This window comes from Uranotaenia lowii, chromosome 3 (genome assembly GCF_029784155.1).
Source record: "Uranotaenia lowii strain MFRU-FL chromosome 3, ASM2978415v1, whole genome shotgun sequence".
Lineage (NCBI taxonomy): Eukaryota > Metazoa > Arthropoda > Insecta > Diptera > Culicidae > Uranotaenia > Uranotaenia lowii.
Window position 1 is genome coordinate 223,923,234 of NC_073693.1, and position 16,647 is coordinate 223,939,880.

At 39.1% G+C, this 16,647-nt stretch overlaps 2 protein-coding genes across 2 annotated transcripts; one reads left to right on the forward strand and one right to left on the reverse strand.

Moving 5' to 3' along the window:
- The first annotated feature begins 1,614 nt into the window (after positions 1 to 1,614).
- LOC129753118 (uncharacterized) lies at positions 1,615 to 11,217 on the forward strand. Its single transcript, XM_055748919.1, has 7 exons — positions 1,615 to 1,991; positions 2,346 to 2,566; positions 2,621 to 2,756; positions 2,816 to 2,924; positions 2,979 to 3,474; positions 3,531 to 3,948; positions 11,069 to 11,217. The coding sequence occupies exons 1-7, from the start codon at positions 1,616 to 1,618 to the stop codon at positions 11,215 to 11,217; spliced, it is 1,905 nt and encodes a 634-aa protein (XP_055604894.1). The 5' UTR covers position 1,615.
- A 3,221-nt stretch (positions 11,218 to 14,438) lies between these two features.
- LOC129753119 (uncharacterized) lies at positions 14,439 to 16,403 on the reverse strand. The gene has a single exon (XM_055748920.1). It carries the CDS (start codon positions 16,401 to 16,403, stop codon positions 14,439 to 14,441), a length of 1,965 nt encoding a protein of 654 aa, XP_055604895.1.
- Between the last annotated feature and the right edge of the window lie 244 nt (positions 16,404 to 16,647).

The following is a 16,647-nucleotide window of genomic DNA, read 5'->3' on the forward strand; positions in this document are numbered from 1 at the left end:
ATAACAGTTTGGTCGAGTTGGATCATTAACTTTAGGAAGAATGATCCCCGGGGATACTTGATTCCTTCGCTATATTTCGAAATCGAAATGTTCTACAAAGATCAAATGTTCTAGAAAAATGTGAAAAATAGAACAAAACAATAATGCTGTTATTTCAACTAATTTTTAAAATTTGATTTTATGAGTTATTGAACTTTGTCCTAAAAATTCAGTAAAATGTGACTTGAAGATCTATTTTTGTCACTTTAAAATGTTTCCCACATGAAAAAACTATAATAAACATATTGATTCCAATACGTCAATCGTTAGAGTATAATATGAACTTTATACTGCCATATTTTCAAAGCAATAGTCAACCCTCAATATTTGTTAAGAAAAGTTTTCCAAATGTATGTAGTCCAAAAACAAACATGTATTCAGTAACTATCTGATTAAAAGGAATAAAAAAACGGTTTATCTAAAAAAAAGGCGCCTTTATGTATGCAATAACATTCGGATGGAGACAAACTTTAAGAATTCTATTTGTCTGGCACTTACAAACTGTGAAATGAGAACTGACATGGACCTTTTATCTTTTGTTTTTGCTTGATTTTGGCCAATACTTGGGGCTCCTTGAATAAGGCCGATGACATAGTGAGTGCGATGCGATGCGAACCGGCGAATGCGATTCAATGCGGTGAACCACATTTGATGAAAATGTATGTGAATCGCTTAAACCTGACATACTCAACGCGGCGAAGCATATGTCAATTTGTTCCGCCGCTCGAGTTCGCATAGGCTGCGTCCGTAAATTTTCCGCAAATTCGCATCGCATCGCACTCACTATGTCATCGGCCTAAGGGATTAAGTCTCCCATAGTATTTAAAGGATCAAGGCTTCTTCAACTTGAAAATTTTATAACTTTTTTCATCTCACGAAAATGCTTCTAGTTCATCTATGGGCTTATATATCTTTCTAATTTTTGAAGCTTATAAACTTGAAATTAGAAGCTGTCAGAATATGCAAAAGACGGCGAGTTGCTAAATTTTCACAAAAAGCTATGATGAGAATAAGAAAAGGGGAACATGTATCGCCATTCTTCAGTTGGATTATTTATTTTATATGCTTTTCGACCAAACCTGCAGCATTTTCATAACAAAGCAAAAGTGATACGGTTAGGCTGCCATTTAGAACAGAATTAAGTTAGTTAGAATTGTTAATATTAAAGAAAAAACCTTTAATTTTTGCTGGTTAGATTTTATTCTCAACCGATAAAATTGTACTTTTGAGCATTTTGGTTCGAACCGTTGTTAACTAGAAGCGTAAGAATTAACAAAGTTTTATATTCCCCATGCTTGTAACGGTCACTCCTTCCAATTTATGGTAAAGCTCTAATTATACCTCAGCAAAAAGTCTTCTGATCATTAGCATTCTTTTTATTTGTTGTGAATGCTATGAATGGTTAAAGAGCACAAGGCTGACTTTTTTCTAAAAATATTTGTACAGCTTATCGCTATAGTTAGGTCTCTCATTAATCAAACTCATCTGGAAAATGGCAACGTTTATCAGTGGGTTCATAAGTGAACTACTGATGGAAAACAACCGTCATACCAATTGAGCTATCAAATCAAACGTCATGGAACCGCGAACTCTATTCAGCGCAACAGATTCGGTAGCATTGCTGCTCAACCAATTAGCTCTCGGTGTTTTATCGAAGTACTATTGCACCTGTATCGTTCGGACTTCGGATGATGCAGTTGTGATAAGCGAGATTCTTCCTGCCATGGTTATTACAGTCGATGACAGATTCGACGAATCATTTCAGCAAGGTGTTGACAATGGTTGCCAATCGTTTATTACATTCGAGACTAGTATCTGGATGTTTTTGGATCATTTTATCGACGTACACGATGCCTCTGATCAACGATTCAGTGATAAGGTGCTTATTGTGTTGGCGGAATACGTCAATGATAGTTTCATCCAACGAATATCGGAACATCCCAGTGTCAAAGGTGAACATTTCTTTTACTTTAGAATTATATAATGATAAAATGAAAAAAAAAAATCCGGTGAACGTTTGAGACGGCTGACAGCCATCCCACCCGCTTGATCGCAGCAGTAGGCGAGACGGCTCCCAGCCGTCTGAAAGTCATTCCTACTTCCTCCGTTTTTAGTTTGGTAATACAGAAGAGCAGCATGTAGTGCGATAGCTCCCTTTGTCGCAAAAAGTGATGTTTTTATATACTGGGGCTATGATCATTTGAAAATAGCTTTTGATAACGGATGCATGCATATGCAATATGTTAAACTTGAATGTAAAACATATAAAATAACATTTTCTAATATAGCTTATTTCATTTGCTCAGATCTTCGTAATACTCTGATAGTCGCTTCCGATAGCGAAGAAAAACTGTTGAAGCTTTTAACCGTTGATATTTTCGGAAATGGATCACCTGGAACGACGATTGTTCAATTCAGTGCCATTTCGTTAGAACAATTTCTTCCAGATGATGGTCAAAATTTTCGTGGTATCCCAGTGCGTTTACAGAGTGTGGTGAATCCACCATTCGGTTACTATGAAAAGACGGTAGTTGAATTTAACATCGATTTTCTAAGATGAACTATAAATAGTTTCTTGCAGACCCCTGACAAAGCAAATGCCAGATGTGACCCTCAATACTGTAGCGAGGATGTTCCGTTATACATAGATGGTTCCGAACCAATGCTGCTGGTTCACTTTTGTCAACGATATAACTGCTCTATCGAAGCTTATTTCGGTAAAATGAAGGAAAATATTCATTTGACACCATTTTTAGATTGTTTCGAACGTTTTTAGATGAGATTGAGTTATGGGGAGACGTATATCCCAATCGTTCTGGACCCGGTGTTCTTGGAGCAATTGCTAACCGGAAAACAGATTTCGCTGTAGCGGCCCTTTATTTTTGGTAAACAAATGATTGTGATCAGTTCTTCCCATTTGAATTGTGTTTTTTTTTCAGGATTCAACCATACGTGTTTTCCACCTATACAGAATCTATCAGTCGCTCGGGTGTTACTATTCTGGTGCCTAAACCTCGATTGGTCGATCCTTGGCGAACGCCTTTTCTATCATTTTCTCCGCATCTCTGGATCGCTGTGGCCCTAGCATTTCTGGCCGGAGTGTTATCGGTGTGGTTCTTGGAGCGAGTAAGAGTTCAAATCATTGAGCATGGAGAACCCAAATCAATCAGCGATTCAGTACTAACAATCATTGGATTCTATATGGAGCAGACAGCTATCATGAGGAATGATCTTGTATCATGCGTATTTCTTTTTTCGTCACTGATGCTTGCGGGATTCATGGTAGGAAATTTATACGGTGCAGGTCTTGCCAGCATTATGACCATTCCTCAATACGAGAAACCTATCGATACTGGAAGGGATTTCGCTGAAAGCAATATGTTACTAGCAGGAAGTGCTATATCATGGATCTACGCAATAATGGAAGCTCCCCAAGTAAGTGACACCAATCAAGGTTGCTCTAATTTAACCTCTATTATTCCTTTGCTCAGCCGTTCCTTCAAAAAATAGTCGAAAACTATCGCTTAGTGGATATAGATTACATGATTGATCATCGGTACGCTCTCGATATAGGATACATCGGTGAGCGGACTCAGTTTGGGCACTTTGGACCCATCGATTTTCTGGACGAAGGATCAGCTAGCCTCATGCGGTTACTGAAAGACGATCTGTTTTGGCAAATGTGTACAGCGATCGTTTCGAAAACTTGGCCTCTCAAACATCATTTCAACAAACTTGTTTTAGCGGTCAAAGAATCGGGAATTCAGAACTACTGGGAACTTCAAATTGTGAAGAATTACATGAATTCAAAAATTCAGCAAGGCATTCTCGATAGTCGCAATACCAATCAAGGCTCTGAGGCAGAAACACTCACCACTAGTCATTTAATGGGATCTTACATGATTCTTGGTATAGGATTAAGTATATCAATGATGATTTTTACGATGGAAATGTTATTTGATAGGAATATCCAAAGGTTCCTTAACCATTGGCGATTCGTTTTGAGACGATTCAAACACGTATAATAAAAGTATGCGGCGTAAAATTCAAAAATAGTTCATAACCAAAGCAAGTAAATTGTCGAGAGTCATGAGTTGCAGTTAATTCCAACTTCCAGTAGAGACCAGTAAAATGTTTGATTCAACCTGCAAATCATTCGGAGAATGTTTCATTGAAGTGTTAGCAGCTTTTATGATCTATTCTAGCCGCTGAGTGCTCAACAACTGACGAGACGATTGACCTCGCAAGTTTTTTTTAAAGTCATCCTTATGATAACGCCAACTAGACATGTTAATACCTATGAATTTTATGAATTTAAAGCTATGATCATTTATGCCGTTTTCGTTTTTTCTCCACTAGCGCGGGGCAAAACTTTTTCTGAATAAACAAACAGAATCGTTACCCGGGACGATACAAATATATGGTTGCTATACTCACCCTTATGCTTACCCCCAACACTGACAACTTTTACGGTGTGCAACCGCCTGTTTGAGGTTCAAATCTCGGGCAAAACTAGTGGACTTCTGAATTAATAACCGAACAAAATAACAGCAGTTAGGGCAAAACTCGTTGGTAACTAGGTTGCCACTGCCAATAAACGAAAACACTATTAGTATCCGGGCACTTTATTTCGTTATAGCTACGTTACTAGAGCTCGGATATGAAAAAAATTAGCAGCGTTGTGATGGTTATAAAAAGAACTGTCTTGTCTATTATTTTCATATTTTTGAATTTACGTTTGTTTGGGTTGTTTACGATGCAAAAAGACATGATGAAAATAGTTTTGCACTATCGCCTTGAAAATTTTTCATTATCGATTTGAAAACTCATGAACTGTTGATTTTTTTTTGAATTTTTTGCTGGCTCAAATGGTTAAAAAGTATAAGATGCCACTCTAGGATGCTCACGAAGTTCAAACCAAGCAACGTAGTGGAACCCTTGATCTCAACTATGGTAAAAATTCTATGGTTATTGGTGATAGCTTACTGCAGATCCCTTAAAAATGCAGTAAATCCGTTAGGCAAAAAGTGTTGCCTATCTAGTAGGCACCCAGAAAATAACTAAAAATGAGCAGTTCCATGGATCCCAATCTGTGTTTTTACGCAATGCCACAGATGTGTTCTGATGGACAAAGAAATTTTATTTTGGACTCATGAAAAGTTTCCAACCAGATTCCAATTGCTTTTTCCAGGTGAATTTGTGTAAATCATCATGATTTTGCAAAGGTTTTGCTTCTGTGGTAAAAAAATGAATACATACATGACTAAAAAAAGTGTGCAAAGATAAAAAAGAGATTTTATGATAAATTAAGAGTATTTCTTGAAATCAGCGGTTAACTTGTTTTCTATATTTTCATATTAAACTAGCTGACCCGGTGTGCTTTGCTACACCTTTCAAAATCGAATGATATTTTCAGAATTAACTCAAATTTTTACTGTTTTGTTGGCATTATTTTAAATCAAATTATAACATAATTCATAAGCCACTACTATAAAATGAGAGCTGCAGCTGGAGTTTCGGATGGCAATCCAAAAATAACTTAAACTTATATTCTGAATCTGGATCCATAAATTTGTGTTAAAGATCTAATAATTTTAATCTGTTTCTTTAAGCTTAGCCCTAAAAAAGAAGGGTCTCAAATAAATCATACGCAAATAATCCAACTGATATAATATGGTTGTTTTTGCTTGATATATTCTGGATTTATGCTAGAAAACTGATAAGAGAGCTCCCTCCCCTGTCCTTCCCCCCCCCCCTACTGAATGGGGGGTGATCTTTAATAATCATACCCATTTTATTCATTCCCAAAAATCTTTTTGTATCAAATATTGTTAAATTGGTTGATAAGTTTTTAAGCTTTACAACAAAATTTATATGGAACCCCCTCCTTTTTTCTCCTCTCTACACTGTAAAGCGAAAGGGTCTATAACAATCGTAGAAACATATCTCGTAACCGAGTACCTTTTCATGCCATATTTGTTTCCATTTGTTGGCTTCGTTAGCATAAATTGAGAACTAATGCTAACAAAATTTAATTGGGCTAACCTCCCTCCTCCCATGTACCTACTCACTGAATAGAGCATGGTGTGTCAGATAATCATAGAATCATACCAAAATGATTTTCCATGTTCAGTTTTGTCCATTTCTCTCCTCTTCCCTTCCTTTATTCCCAATTCTATCGTCCCACTGCAAGAGAGGAATTGTTTGACGTAAAAAAATTTCTCGTATTAAAATACCATCCCATGCTAAATTTGGTTTTATTTGCGTTGTAAATTCTTGAGTTATGCATAAACTTGAAAGGAAGTACCATCCCCCTTCCGTTCTCCCCAATGGAGGGGTGAGAACATAATATTTATATAAGTATTTTTTGTTCTCAAATACTTTTTGATACCAAATTTTATTTCATTTGCTCTATTAATTCTCGAGTTATCCCTTTCCCCCTTTTTATCTTTCCATTGAGAAAAGGTGGCGCTTCAATTTATAATAGAAACATTTCTCGTATCCGAATACCCTCACATTTGCTCGATCAGCTCTCCAGTTGTACTGAAAATTGTAAGGGAGACCTCTTCTCCCCCTTTTCATCCACCTTTTTGAAGGTGTGAGGGATACGAAATATTCATAGAAGCATTTCTCGTACCCAAATATCATTCCATGCCAAATTTGGTTCCATTTGCATTATTAGTTTTTGAGTTATGTAAAAAAATATGAAAGAGGCCCCTCCCCCTTTCAACTGCAGATAGGGAGGGGCCTCAAATAATCATTGAAATATTTTTCATATCAAAATACTTTCCCATGCCAAATTTGGTTCCAATATCTTGATTAGATTTCGAGTTATATGAAAAATTGCAAGGTAGCCCCCCTCCCCCCTTCCTATCACCCCACTGAGAGGAGGGAAGGGTACCTAATATTCATTGAAATATTCCCCGTTCCCAAATACCACCTCATGCCAAATTTGATACCATTTGCTTGATGGGTTTTCGAGTTATGCAAATAATTGTCTTTTATTTGGGAGGCCCCTCCCCCCCTTCCTGTTAGGGGGAGGGGTCCCAAACAAGAATAGGAACCTTTCCCGGCCTCCATTACCCCCACCTGCTAAGTTTCACGTAAATCGGTTTAGTAGTTTCCGAGTCTATAGGGAACAGACAGATAGACAGACAGACAGACAGACAGACAGAAATTCATTTTTATATATATAGATATCATATTAACACCTTCATTTCCTCCATAGAAAGTTTTTCGATCACTTGAACTGTTTTTAAAATACAAACGATGATCATAGCTTTTCATGTGACCAGTATTTTTTTTATATCCGTCTTACCCGATTTGATATGTTTGTTGCTCAAATGGGACATTTATAATGCCCAAGTTTTTCACTACTTTCAAAAGTTCATAGTGTTCAAAGTCCTTCTTGGTTGGTAGTGGTTGTGATTGTTGTGAAGTTAAAATTTGATTTCTCTACGCGAAACTTTGAAAGAGTTTCATACAAGATATTCTATAGATTTGCGCTACTCATAAGTCTAAGATTGTTTTCCCATCATTCAAGAAAAATAGAAGAGAACTTATTTCAATTTCAATTCATGGTAGTTTTAGCAAAATCGTTTTTCTACGCAAAATTAATGTAAGATAGTGAGTTTTCGGCTATTGAGCCTGTTAGATAAATTAATCAACTCAACCAATGTTCGACAGTATGATAAATTTTTAAAGGTTTTTCAAGCAAAAGAAAGTGTTTTATTAAAATTGAATAAAGTATTTGTTGTTGTAAACTGTTAAACGGTTTAAAAAAGTGGAGGAGGTAGTAATTTGGCTACGACCGCTAAACGTAGAATTACGCAATTGTTTTTTGTCAATGTATAGAATAACAGAACTTACAGTGCATTTTTTAAATGACCAACATATGAGTGTCAAAATGGCAATATGACGTGACAAATTTCACTCATTTAACAGAATTTAACCATGTGACATAAACCTATCACCAGAAATAATCTGAGCATGCAGTACATGTGACATAATCGGATCATGCAACATAATCAGATCATGTAACATAATTCGACCAGGTGACCTAATACAACCATGCAATAAAATCGACCATCTGACATAATCCGACCATGCAACATAATCGACCATGTGGCACAATCTGATTATGCAATATAATCAACCATGTGACAATATCCGATCATGCAGTTAAATCGAAGATGTGACATTATTTGATCATGCAACATTTTCGACCATGCAACATATTTTGACCATGTGACAAAATCCGACCATGCTACAAAACTCGACCATGCAACATAATCCGACCATGTGACAAAATCCAACCATTCAACATAATCGAATCATGCAACATAATCGGACCATGTGACATAATCCGATCCTGTGACATAATCGACCATGCAACAAATATGTGACATAATCCGACCATGTGACGTAATCGGACCATGTGACATAATCGGATCATGCAAGATAACAAGACCATGTGACATAATCCGATTATGTAACAAAATTGGACCATGTGACATAATCCTACCATGCAACATTATCGACCATGTGAAATAATCCGACCATGCAACATAATCGACCATGTGACATGATTCGATCATGCAACAAAATCGACCATGTGACATTATCGAATCATGCAACATAATCCGACCATGCAACATAATCGGACCATGCAACATAATCGGAGCATGTGACAGATTCTGATCATGCAACATAATTCGACCATGCGACATAATCGGACCATTTGATATAATCCGGCCATTCAACAAAATCGGACCATGTGACATAATTGCCCATGCAACAGAAATGGACCATAAGACAAAATCTGACCAAGCAAAATAATCCGACCATGTGACGAAATCCAACCATGCAACATATTTTGACCATGTGACATAATCGACCATGCAACATAATCGGACCATGTGACATAATCCGACTATGCAACATAATCCGACCATGTGACAAAATTAAACTATGCAACAGAATCGGACCATGTGACATAATCGCCCATGCAACATTATCGACAATGTGACATAAATCGATCATGCAACATAATCGGACCATGTGACATAATCCGATCATGCAACATAATCCGACCATGATACATAATCTGATCATGCAACATCATCGAACTATGTGACAAAATCGCAACATAAATGGATCCTGTGCCATAATCCGACCATGGAACATTATCGACCATGTGACATAAATTTGAATCATGCAACATAATCGGACCATGCAACATAATCCGATCATGCAACATAATCGGACCATGTGACATAATCGCCCATGCAACATAAATGGACCCTGTGACATAATTCGACCATGCAACAATATCAACCATGTGACATAAATCAATCATGCAACATAATCGGACCATGTGACATAATCCGACCATGTAACAAAATCCAACTATGCAACATAATCTCCCATGCAACATAAATTGACCATGTGACATAATCCGACCATGCAACATAATCCGATCATGCAACATAATCGGACCATGTGACATAATTCGACCATGTAACATAATCCGACCATGCAACATAATCCGACCATGTGACGAATTCCAACTATGCAACATAATCGACCATGCAACATAATTCGACCATGTGACAAAATCCGAGCATGCAACATTATCGGACCATGTGACATAATCCGACCATGTGACAAAATTAAACCATGCAACATAATCGGACCATGTGACATAATCGGATCATGCAACATTATCGACCATGTGACATAAATCGATCATTCAACATAATCTGACCATGTGACAATGTGACGATCATGCAACATATTCGGAATATGTGACATAATCCGACCATGCAACATAAATCGACCATGTGACGAAATCTAACCATGTAACTTAATCGGACTATGTGACATAATCGACCATGTGACATAATCCGACCATGCAACATAATCCGACCATGTGACGAAATCCAACCATCGACCATGTGACATAATCCGAATATGCAACATAATCCGACCACGTGACATAATCCGATCATGCAACATCATCGGACTATGTGACATAATGGCCCATGCAACATAAATGGACCGTGACATAATCTGACCATGCAACATCATCGACCATGTGACATAAATCGATCATCTAACATAATCGGACCATGTGACATAATCGCCCATGCAACATAAACGGACCATGTGACATAATCCGACCATGCAACATTATCGACCATGTGACATAAATCGATCACGCAACATAATCGGACCATGTGACATAATCCGACCATGCAACATAAATCGACCATGTGACGAAATCTAACCATGCAACATAATCGAACTATGTGACATAATCGACCATGTAACATAATCCGACCATGCAACATAATCCGACCATGCAACATAATTCGACCATGTGACGAAATCCAACCATCGACCATTTGACATAATCCGAGCATGCAACATAATCGGACCATGTGACATAATCCGACCATGCAACATAATCCGACCATGTGACATAATCCGACCATGCAACATAAATCGACCATATGACGAACTCTAACCATGCAACATAATCGGACCATGTGACATAATCGCCCATGCAGCATAAACGGACCATGTAACACAATCCGACCATGCAACATAATCCGACCATGCAACATTATCGACCATGTGACATAAATCGATCACGCAACATAATCGGACCATGTGACATAATCCGACCATGCAACATAAATCGACCATGTGACGAAATCTAAACATGCAACATAATCGGACTATGTGACATAATCGACCATGTGACATAATCCGACCATGCAACATAATTCGACCATGTGACGAAATCCAACCATCGACCATGTGACATAATCCGACTATGCAACATAATCGGACCATGTGACATAATCCAACCATGCAACATAATCCGACCATGTAACAAAATCCAACTATGCAACATAATCGCCCATGCAACATAAATTGACCATGTGACATAATCCGACCATGCAACATAATCGGACCATGTGACATAATTCGATTATACAACGCCACTTGCGATGACCTGTAGGATCCCTGCCACTGCCACTGGAGTCCTCCGCCACTGAACGCCTCCGCCGCTGGCTGTCTATGCTGGTGTGGTGGCCGTCATCGCTGCTCACCATCATCGTTGCTCACTGGTCCACGGTTGCCACTGAACTACTGCAAATCGATATCTGAGTCGGATTACCACTGGTGGGGTCCACACTCAGATCGAAGTGCAGCAACGGTCTGTTCAGCTTGACGGCTAACAGAGAAAGAAACCGAGTCAGTCGACGGGCCCTTTGTTTTATACCTTTCGTAGGTAGGGAAAAACAAAACCCATCAAAGCAGGCGTTGGTGATGACGTCATAATCCTTTAGATAGGATGTCTGTCAAATGGAAAGCTTTCGTGACGCGAGATCTGTTCGCAAATTTCAATTTGCCCCCCTATAGTGTTGCCGTAAGACGTAATTCTACGTCAAAATAAAAGCCCTCTTCAAATTCCAATAGAGCTAGAAACAACAACTATATAAACATTTGTAAATCTTAAGTGTATATAAAAATAGAGGCATATGTATCACTTCCATCTGTACCGTTGAGCCGTCAACACGTACGCCGGAGCATCGTATCGTTACTGTGTACCTGCAGGAACATTTTACATTATTTATTTTATTCTTACCTGTTTTTCAATCAGCACTTTTCAGGGCTTAAATTATTTTCATTTTCTTTTAATCATATATTTTTTTCTTTCCAGCATGGGGAAGTCATCGGCCTGCTAAAGAGCTGGAAGAAAACGGATTGCCGAACCTAATTCAGGTCCATCGCCCCAAAAAAGTTGAAATTTCCAATTCATTCGATGACCTTCATAACATCGGTGATGTGGAAATATTCATATTTAGTTCTGATAAGAGTACTATTGAGGCCAATCCCCGAAGACTTGCTGGTTCGAAATTAAACGCGGAGTTCCCTGACCTTGATGTTCGGACAGTAATGAAATTACGGCACTTAATTAGTGATATAATCACGGGGAAACTTTAATCAAACATTCAACACTCAGCGGTACAAAGAAAACAAGAGCAAAGTGGACTGTATAACGTATGACCGACCCGGATGCTTTATTTCGTCTCGTTACCCTGTGGCTAACAGCAGCCAGTCATTGCAGACCAAGTAGGGGGAAGTGTTCCTAAATGCGCATGTTGGGTAAAATGCGCATACAGCCGATTGACGATATGGCTGGAGATTCATCATATCTAATCAGTGCAGTTTGAGGGTAATACGCTTTAAACACATGGCATGAAAAAATTTAATTGTTATATACAGTCGAAAAAATTTAAAAATTCAAACAAGATTTTTGTCAGTTTTGTTAGAATATATTGAACTTTAATTATCGTGCGTACAGATTCTGTGAATAAAAGTTTTAATGGTTTTTCTTTCTTATTCATCTGGATATCGGAAATTCAACAAGTTGATGCTTTTGGCAAAGTTGTGAATGATAAGATATTGGAATAAGAGACAGGTTCTGAATGCCCATATCAAGGTAGGTTAAATGCCTATATTAAGAAAAATAGATTAGTCTTATAAATTTTTAACTTTTTATCACTTAAACATTAAATCTACGCTCAAATCACGGTCTTACAGCGAAAAAAGAAGAACTTCATACTGATCGGATAAAAATACGATATGAACAAAATATTACCATGAAATATTGCCATATGGCATACTTAACTATGTTTCATACAAAAGAGCTAGTGATGTTGAAAATTTCACCAAAATTTCAGCCTTGACGTATGCTTAACATCCGTTTCTACCATTTTCAATTGAATAATATCAAAATATTGCAAGTGTTAATGAAATATAGCTAAAAACATAAATATGCGTATTTAGCCCGCCAGTTTCGGAAATCGGCTATTTTGACTTCTTTTATTATAAAATTATTTTCACAAAAACTGTAAGAGATTTTCACAAAAAATTTGCTCTAATGTATATAAAACAGAAGTCCGCTCATGTGTATATAGTTTTCAGACTCCTATCTTTTGGAATATGGGAGAAAATGAGTGCTTTCCTTAATATGCGCATATAGCCCGCCTCTCCCCTACATCAGTAATTGCGCATTCTCTTGCCCACACTTCTAGGTACATATACTACTGCACACACGCACTGCTACCTGGTAGTTATCATTGCAGATGCGTGCGGCAAGAATACATCTATTGATGCTGCTTATGGGCTGGTGGATTGATAGCACTTTCGTTGCGTTTGACTCGTGCAGTTGCTGTTTGGCGCGAACATACCGCCCGCCTTGAGTTCACTCAACACCTCGTGTTAAGAAAGGCTGTTGCACATTATAAGCTCCCGTCATCTGCGATGAATCACGATACCTTTGCACTTTGCAATGCCGGAAGTAAGCTCGTCCTGGATTACCAATGTTATCCTGCTGGAGACGGAAACGGTTGATTCTGGGTTGACTATACAATGATTGCAACTTAACTTGCGTTGTGGCCCCCAGGCATCAACGAATTGTAAACTTCGTCAAAACCAGAGTGCGCACCTCGCGGGGGCTGAAGATACTTATGCTAAGGTTCCAGCAGTCAAGCGATGAGACGATGTTCTAGGTGCGTACAAACCAAACCAAAGGGAATCTCATTGAATACTTAAACATATGGTGAATGTGCTGACAAGGTTTTCCGGTGCCCTGTTGAAGAGAATAATACGACAATTTCTCCATGCTTGTTGTGATTAGGGAAAACGTAACTTCTTTATCGCCCCCTGGCATTAACGACTAACAGCCGCTCCTAGCCAATTGCGCCCCTAATGGGGGCATACTTATCTTATGAAGAAATGGTGATCTTAACAGGTTCCTGATCTGGCCTAATCCGAATGGATGATTTAGCTGTTCCAATGATGATACGTAGTGAACTCCATCGTGAAGAGAAATCGTCGGTATGCGATGTATAAGCCCTGGCGGAGAAAAAACTACTTAAGGTTCCGCAAGCAAAACAGATAGGGTAGCACGTAGCTTTGTGGTTGGCCCCCTGGCAAATGCAGCTGATACGCTGCCAGTGCCAATAGTGCCCCTCATGGGGGCGAGAAATACTTATTTCCTGATGAGTTGAGAGCCATTTTAAGAATTTACAAATGACTGAGCATAGCAATAGATAGTGGAGTCTTCCGTTTGTCGACATCTCTGGACGAACAACGATGCGGTATACAATTCTGGCGGAGAGAAACTTCTTTAGGTTCCGCAAATAAACTGGTAGAGTTATACATAACTTGATGATTGGCCCCCTAACAAATACGACCAAATGTGCCGCCAGTGCCAAAGATGCCCCTCATGGGGGCGGAAAATACTTATAATTTTTACTGCTATTCGGGATTTGTTGCGGCTTAAAATACTAACGATGTTCTGGTGGATTCTTGGACAATTATGGATAGGGATTTGTAATGTAATCGGTCGTTGATCCTTTCCGAGAAGCTGTTGAATCCCGCATTCTATCATGTTTTTGCAGTAAGGGAACCATCGTTGAATCGACAGTACGTAGACTACAATATTTGATCTTAACCCTACAGAACCAGTGTCCAATTTCACATGATTCATCACAAACCAGCTTTACTTCGCAAAGCTCTTGGAGAAGCATGTTCACTAAGACGATGAACGGACTCCAACAAATGTTAAGATCAAACATCTCGGCAGCAGCAAACGATACAAGATAAAGCACAAAGAAAACCACGTTTTTTGTTAAAACCTTCAGAAACTGCTTCAACAAAAATCTTTCTGAATATGATGCGTCCGATTTTCCGTCAAAAACTTTAGTAGTAGTGTGATCAAAAACATATTCACTGGTTGACTCTTCTATTTTCGTTCCGGTGGACTCCGATTCCCAAACTTCGTTCGACTGTGGCAGTACTTCATTACAAGCAAGTGTAGGAGATATGCCGCTGCTAGTAACTACTGGCGTTTCCGGAAGCTCTCCTGCCACTATCCATCCCAGCTTAGTGTTTTGTAGAATAGGGCCAGCGTCAGTGATCCTCATCTGCTCCGCTAACAACAAATCATAAAACGTGCAGACTCCTATGATCAGATCGACTGAGCTGGATTCATTGAACGTCGGATCTGCCAGACGGATGGATGAGGAAAACTCCCAGGTGTTGACATCGAATGTCTTATGTGGCAAATTCATCGTTATTTGAGGCAACACGACGAATTTTATCTCTCCGGTCCTGAACGAAGAAGTGCGGGAAGCGACTCTAGCAAGAACAGACTCCTTTGATATTCTGGTTGATCCTCCAACACCTTTCACGGCAACATTTTCTCTAAAACGCTCAAATCCCAACTTTCTCGATAAATTCTCGGTTATTATTGAAATCTGTGACCCGTTGTCTAACAATGCCCGAGCTAAAACTGAATTACCATTGTAATCGGACAGCATGACCATAGCTGTAGATAGGATGGCGGTGTGGCTATTCTGTAGTGTACTGAGGAGAGTAGAAGTGTGATGACTGAGAGTGGGAGTGTTTGTGGGAGGTGGCTGCTGTGGAGGTGGTGAGTTGTTTTGTGGAGATTGGTTGCTGATCATCCGGGACTGAGCGTGTTCTGTATAAGGTTGCCTTCTTGTTCGACTGTCCGCGCGTTGAGGTCTTCGGGAGTCTTCAGAGAAGTTCTGTACATTGAACTGGCTATTTTGGTTGGGAGTATACGGGTGCAATAGAACGTGGTGGTGTTGTCCACACCTCAAACAGGATCTTTGTGAGCAATCAGCAACAAAATGACCGGAAGTCAAGCAATTAAAGCAGAGTCCTAACCTGCGCACCAAAACCTTTCGATCGATTACTCGCATCCTGCTGAATCTGGAACATTGTTCTGTGTTGTGTTGTCCGTAGTGACAGATGGGGCAGAATCTTTCCAAGGTTGCTATACTGTGACTGATAGTAGCTCTTCGATGAAGCTCGTTGCCACTACGACTAGCCGTTGACTGCAGGATCGAGCAGTGGTTCTCTAGAAACTCAACCATGACTTCGTAGGAAGGTACGTTTTTGGAAGCATGGTGAGTTTCCCAAAGACGATAGGTTTTTGCATCCAATTTTTGAGAGAGCATAAATGCCAACAAAGTGCTCCAATTATTTGTTTTCTGGCCTAACTTTTCCAATTGTTGCAGGTTTATCTTAAAGGTTGACAACAGTGCATTTAATCCTTCGAAACATTCTTCTTGCATCACAGGTGCTGCAAATAAGGCCTTCAAATGCTCCTGGGCTATCAGTTTATGGTTTTCATATTTTGCCTCCAAGGTGCTCCAAGCTAGACTGTAATTCATCGCTGTTACCTGGATTCGATTGATTTGAAGAAGCGCATCATCCCTCAATGAGGTTCGGAGGTAATTGAACTTGTCCATCTCGTTCAACTGGACGTTGTCGTGAATCAGTGACTTGAAATTGTCGCGGAAATTAATCCAATCCGATAAGTTTCCAGAAAAGGTTGGCAGCTCAAGCTCCGGGTATTTTGTGTGACATGGAAATCGACTCCATCTTCGACAGAAGCTGTTGTTTCACGGAAAAGTACCGTGTCACGAATCCTCTGTACACCTTTTCATTTTCCTTTTTTCGAACTTCCTCCTGTTGGTCACCGTCTTCCGAACC